Below are 6,349 nucleotides of genomic sequence, written 5' to 3' on the forward strand. Positions count from 1 at the left end.
TTTTTTTTAAAAATTACATTAAAAGTATTCTATCAATTAACAACATATATTGTTTGAAATTGACGAAAAAGAAACTATAAATTACAATAATTAACAAAATAAATCTCTCGACTCCAACAAATCTATCAATTAATGCCACATAAATTGGGACATGGCAAATAACATATATTATTAAAAAATTAGGTTCAAAATGTACTATAAAATACAATAATTAACAACTTAATATATTAAAGAGACATATAAAAAATGGTTAATATTTGAAATTCTGCGTGTGCCACATAAATTACAACAAACAGAGTAATAAATATTATTTTCAAAATTATGTTAAAAAAAGTACTACAAATCACAATAGCTAACAATTTAAAATATTTTTAAAATCATATAAAATTTTCAATAACTTCTCAAATTTCATAATATAACATAAATTAAAATAAAATAAAATATATATTGGGCCCCGTGCTGGCACGGGGTCCTATATCTAGTTATATTATAAGTTTTCTGTTACGTTTTAATTTATTAAATAGTTTGACTTGACATAAATTTAAGAAATATAGAAAGACTTTGCAATATTTTAAAACTATTTTTAAAAAGAGCACGTGATCTTGGAGGAGGCGATGGTGTTCACCAAATCCTCTCGACAAAAAATGACATTATATATATAATAGATTTTAAATCATTTAAACATAAGACTAAAAGATGACTCAGTTATTAGACTAGAATTAGACATACATTTTAAGACAAGCTACACGAATAAACCAACTAACGTGTTTTTGTTCTCCTTATCTATTCCCTAGTTATTGTTTCACGTTTCAATTTGTTTGTTTATTTTATTTTTTAAAATTTATTTATTAAAAAATGTTTATTTTGGTAATTTTTTTATTTTAACTTTTTATGTGACATGTTTAAGATTATAAAATTAGATGATATTTTGATATATTTTATATATCTTTAATTTAAGAGGTACCAAAAGATTCAATAAAAATATTTGTTTATTTTCTTAAATTTCATGTCCAAGTTAAAAACATATAAATAAATTAAACTAAAGGGAGTACTAATGTTTCTCGATACGTTTATTAATTCAAGAATCCTAATGAATAATATGTGGTGTGATTATTCCTGATAAATATCCCCCACCGTTCATTTGATTTTTTAAACTGAACATCTATTTTTAATATAGTAAAAAAAAGAAAGTAAAAAAGTGGATGGCGGGAGTAACCACTAATTTAGAATTTTCTGCTTTTGGAAAGCCAACTACTTGTTGTTTTCTATAGTTTGTATCTCCCTTCGTTCAAAATAGTTGTTCAATAATATTTGTTCAGTTTAGAATATCAAGAGATAATTTATTTTTTGTGTCTATTTTACACTTGCTATTAAATATTATTTATCATCTAATAAATTTTTCAAAGCATTAAATTTAATAAAGTCAAATGATAAAATAGTAATATTACTCCTATTATTTATTATTTCTTAAGGGGTATGTCAACCACAGAAAAAGACAAAAAATAAATTAATAAATAAGAAATGGGTTAATGCTTGATTTCATCACCAGCCCAAAACATATACGTGTGGACTGGACTCATACGATTAATGACATACTTATCACAAACAAAGATAATGTAACTACTTTTCCAACAATAGCAACACAATTATTATTGTCACCACAAACAAAGATAATGTAACTACTTTTCCAACAATAGCAACACAATTATTATTGTCACCATTTTTTTTTCTTGTATCATTTATATCTTGAGCTTGAATTATAACTTTTTGATATGCTTTTTCGTACCACAATAATGATCAATATATATATATATATATAAAAGATTCGTATATCTAAACTTTGACTTGCTTCTATCTTTAACTTGTCTTTCTCTCCTTTGAAGTTGCTTCTACCCTCATTTAGTTGGGGGATAACTGATAAAGTTATTCCAAAATTGTTAATTCTATATATTTTAAATATGAGATAAAAATAATATTATAATTTCAGGATAACTAAAAGATAAGTTATCTCTCGATTTTATCCCAACCAAATATGGAATAAACTCATTCTATAATTAATTCTAAAATTAGTAGGGGAACTTACATAAATTCCACTAGTCTAAGAGCTAATTACTTAGATACACTCTAATTTGCAATATTACATATCTTATAAGATTTTTGGTTGTCCAGGTATGATGAGATACATGTATCTGGGGATACATGGGGGTTAAAATTAGGTGTAATTTGTTATAGATACATTGTATCCAAATGGATTCACATGTATCTGGGATACATAACAAATTCTACTCGTCTCTCTCCCATCTTGCTCGCCACTCTCCACTGTATCTGATATCCCAGATACATGCGAATCACATCATATACATACAAATACATCTATTTAGTGTGTTTCACATGTATCTGGAATACATATGAATCTTGCTCGCCTCTCTCCTTATTTTTGTTTATTGATAGCAAAATACATGTATCTAAGTGTATTTTTCTCAATATATGGTAAAAAAACTCTTAATTAGTGATAAGATACATAATATTTTAAAAGTATAGGTAATAATAATATATATGGTAGTGAAGTTATATATCAATGTAGTTTTTCCAAATTAGTAACCCGTGTACCAACGGACCCTTATTATGAAAATTATTAAAAAAGAAAAGAAAGAAGAGGCTTGATATTTTTTCATTACTTCATTGTCCAGAACATATCGATCTTGGAATATTATATGATCACCACATTATTGAGAGCTGAATTAGTTAAAAAAAAATACAGAGCTTTTCAAAAGTATTATAATCTAACATGGTATAATAACAAACACATTCCAAACAATTTTTACCTACATCTTTATTAAAATATGATTATAAATAGGACAATTCTCTCGTATCTCAAATTTATCAATTGCTTTAGAAGAAATAACTTGTTACTGCCTGTCTTTGAAGCATAAAGTATCTCATTTATTCCATAAGGTTTTAACATGCATATCATTTACAAAATGGTTTAGAACATTATCTTCTATACATTGCATTATATATAACTACAAATGTTTCATTTTAATTCCCCCCAATTACATAGTTACCTTCACAAGACTTTGAAATATGCCAGTTAACACTCTTCTCGGTTTTTTTATTAAGAACTTCATGCTCTTACAAGAGTTTGAGACCACTTGATATGTCATGTGACAAATCGGCGGTGTATCTAGGTTTAATTAATCAAGTAGATGATTGTTTTTAAGACTGTCAATAGTTCGGAGATGAAACTAATAATTTACACCAAGTTTAAGAACATTTTTAATACCCCTCTCTATGTAAATTTGGAAGAAATTAATGAAGATAATAGTTTAAGAAAAAATTAAATTAACTTTCATAATCTTTTTTCAAAACGCAAATGAAAAGGAGTAGAGGGTTGGGTCATCCCATTATTTGATCCAAACAATTAAACTTTAGGAGAATCAGATCATGATATAACCTATTAACTGATTTTACACCCTTTTTAATCCGTTCAAATTTAATTCAACTTGCTCATTTACAATCCACGGGAATAATAATTTCACTGTCCCTTAGAATTGAGCTGGAAACACCTAACATACGTACTGAAAAAGAAGGCGATGAAAAGAAGTTTCTAGAAAGTATTTACTTTATTAAGCATAACATAGCAAGCGTACATGCAAATCAATAATAATGAAGTCATTTGCATAACCAACGATGGCAGTTGTGCGGTGGAGTGATAAGTATTTCTTCATTTTTAATCATAGTCTCAGGTTCGATCTCATTGGGTATGAAGTCGTGATCTTTGTTAGGGAGCGCATTATTCTCAATGTGGTACTTCGATCGACACGAATTCAGGACTCTAATATAAATATCGAACAGTGGGTAGAAAACCAAAAAAATAAAAGTCATTTGCATAATTTCGAACTACTTTGTCATAAATGTATTACTAGGAATTTATGGCTAGTTGATAGCATCCAACTAACACCTCTCTCAATTGGGTGCACAATTTCTCTTCACCTAACTACCCTACCCCTCCATTCTCCCAACGCTTAATTCCATAATAAATGCACCTACACTTTCCCCTCCTTTCATTATCTTATAAAAAAGATATACATTATCCCTATATTTCCATCCAAAAAAAAAAAAACAACAATTACGTCTCAATTCCAATTATGGCTCGAGAAGAACATCTTCTATCGACGGATATTGTGAACCGAGGGATATCGGATGAGGGATCACAAACGTTCTCCGTTAGGGTACAGAGGCGTTTGCCCGATTTCTTGCAATCAGTTAACTTAAAATATGTGAAGTTAGGGTATCATTACTTGATAAAACATGGGATATATTTGGCTATATTGCCAGTGTTGGTGTTGGTTTTCAGTGCTGAAGTTGGGAGTCTAAGTAGAGAGGAGTTATGGAGGAAAGTTTGGGATAGCACAACACGTTATGATTTGGCTACAGTGTTGTCATTTGTGGCACTCTTTGTCTTCACTATCTCTCTTTATATCATGTCTAAGCCAAGACCTATTTACCTTCTTGATTTTGCATGTTACAAGCCAAGTGATGATCTTAAGGTAATTTTTTACTTGTATACTTATTTTTTGTGGTCTCTAGACCCCGCGTGAACGTGGGATGGTTCGTGCACCAAGCTGTTAATCTTTTTCTTTTCCTTATTGATCTAATTTGTTTGAACGAGGTTCTTTTGAAAATAACTCTCTACCTCCATGATGTAGGGATAAGGTTAGTGTACACTCTATTTTTTCAGACTTCACCTATGAGATTACACTCAATATGTTATTATTTATGTGTTTGTACTTAGACATATTCATCTACTATATATATAGTACTAATTTTTGTTGTTATTTTTGTATATATTTAGATTTAGTTAACCATTTCTAGGAGTGAAGTAAGAATATGATTAGTTGACTAGTTTTATAAAAAGATTAGATATCTGTGAAATTTATATAAAAGGTAAATGATAAATTGATAATTGTCGTATTAGAAGATTTGGTCAAATATTCTTTTAATAAAGTGTGCACGTACGAGCTAGCTGACCTTTTTTTCCTCCTCTAATTAAAAAAAAGAGAAGGTTAAATTAATGTACTTTACATAGAAGCATATGGTAAAGTAATATGGTTAAAAAGTGTAAACTTTGTGCTCCGATAATATATAATACTTTTACATCATAAGATTACGTTAATATATGATCTATAATAGCTTAAAAATTAAAGTAATTAAACAACCTCTCATAACATGTTAATTTATACTGATAATATAAATCTTTTATTTATTGTTAGTGTATATAACTTAAAGTTGAACCTTATTCTTAATGCATGTCATGCTAATATTTTGGTAGGTAACAAAGGAACAATTCATCGAGTTAGCACGAAATTCGGGTAAATTCAATGAATCAAGTCTAGAATTTCAGAAAAGAATTCTAGAATCCTCTGGAATTGGGGATGAGACTTACGTCCCCAAATCCATTGGATCATCAGAAAACACAGCCACCATGAAAGAAGGACGATTCGAGGCATCAACGGTGATGTTCGGAGCACTCGATGAACTTTTCGAGAAGACGAAAATTCGCCCGAAAGACGTCGGAGTATTGGTGGTGAATTGCAGTATTTTCAACCCAACACCATCACTTTCAGCCATGATAATAAATCACTATAAAATGAGGGGAAATATTCTTAGTTTTAATTTAGGTGGAATGGGTTGTAGCGCTGGAATAATAGCGTTAGATTTGGCACGTGACATGTTACAAGCTAACCCTAATAATTACGCGATCGTGATTAGTGGTGAGATGGTTGGATATAATTGGTACCCCGGTAATGAGCGGTCCATGCTTATTCCGAATTGCTTTTTTCGAATGGGTTGCTCCGCCCTCCTCCTCTCTAATCGTCGTCGCGACTACCACCGTGCTAAGTACAGCCTCGAACACATCGTGAGGACACATAAAGCTTCCAATGATCGTGCATTCAGGTAAACATTTCTCCAATTGTGATCATTTCGTCTAAACATTTTAAACTGTCAATTTTGAATTTGTTTTATATATGATAAGGTTTGAATTTTCGTATAAGTGCATTAATATCGTAAAATTAAGTGTTATAGGGACGTGTCCTACTAAAGTTTGAAAGACAGCTAATTGCAAACAGATAGTACAATTTTGTGTGCTTTTAATGTGAGATATATAGGTGATATATATATGGTACTTGAGGGTGGGTGTACATTTAATTTAATTTCAAACTATATGGTTGAGCCATTTATTACAACCAGGTAAATAATGTCTCAACTGTCTAATAAATGACTTTAAATTCTGGGGACCAACATACTACTCTACTAATTATACCCCCTCCCCCCCTCCCCTTCCCCC

The 6,349-nt window shown here is 30.0% G+C and overlaps 1 protein-coding gene across 1 annotated transcript in view; it reads left to right on the plus strand.

Annotated features, from left to right (window-relative positions):
• Positions 1–4,094: 4,094 nt before the first annotated feature.
• Positions 4,095–6,349, plus strand: part of LOC102596949 (3-ketoacyl-CoA synthase 10) — a 4,768-nt gene continuing 2,513 nt past the window's right edge. The window contains exons 1-2 of the mRNA XM_006361463.2: positions 4,095–4,550; positions 5,333–5,958. Coding sequence (XP_006361525.1) covers positions 4,149–4,550; positions 5,333–5,958 — 1,028 coding nt within the window. The 5' untranslated portion in view covers positions 4,095–4,148. The remainder of the gene's footprint in view (positions 4,551–5,332; positions 5,959–6,349) is intronic.

The sequence above is a fragment of the Solanum tuberosum genome, unplaced genomic scaffold, assembly GCF_000226075.1.
Source record: "Solanum tuberosum cultivar DM 1-3 516 R44 unplaced genomic scaffold, SolTub_3.0 scf00335, whole genome shotgun sequence".
NCBI lineage: Eukaryota > Viridiplantae > Streptophyta > Magnoliopsida > Solanales > Solanaceae > Solanum > Solanum tuberosum.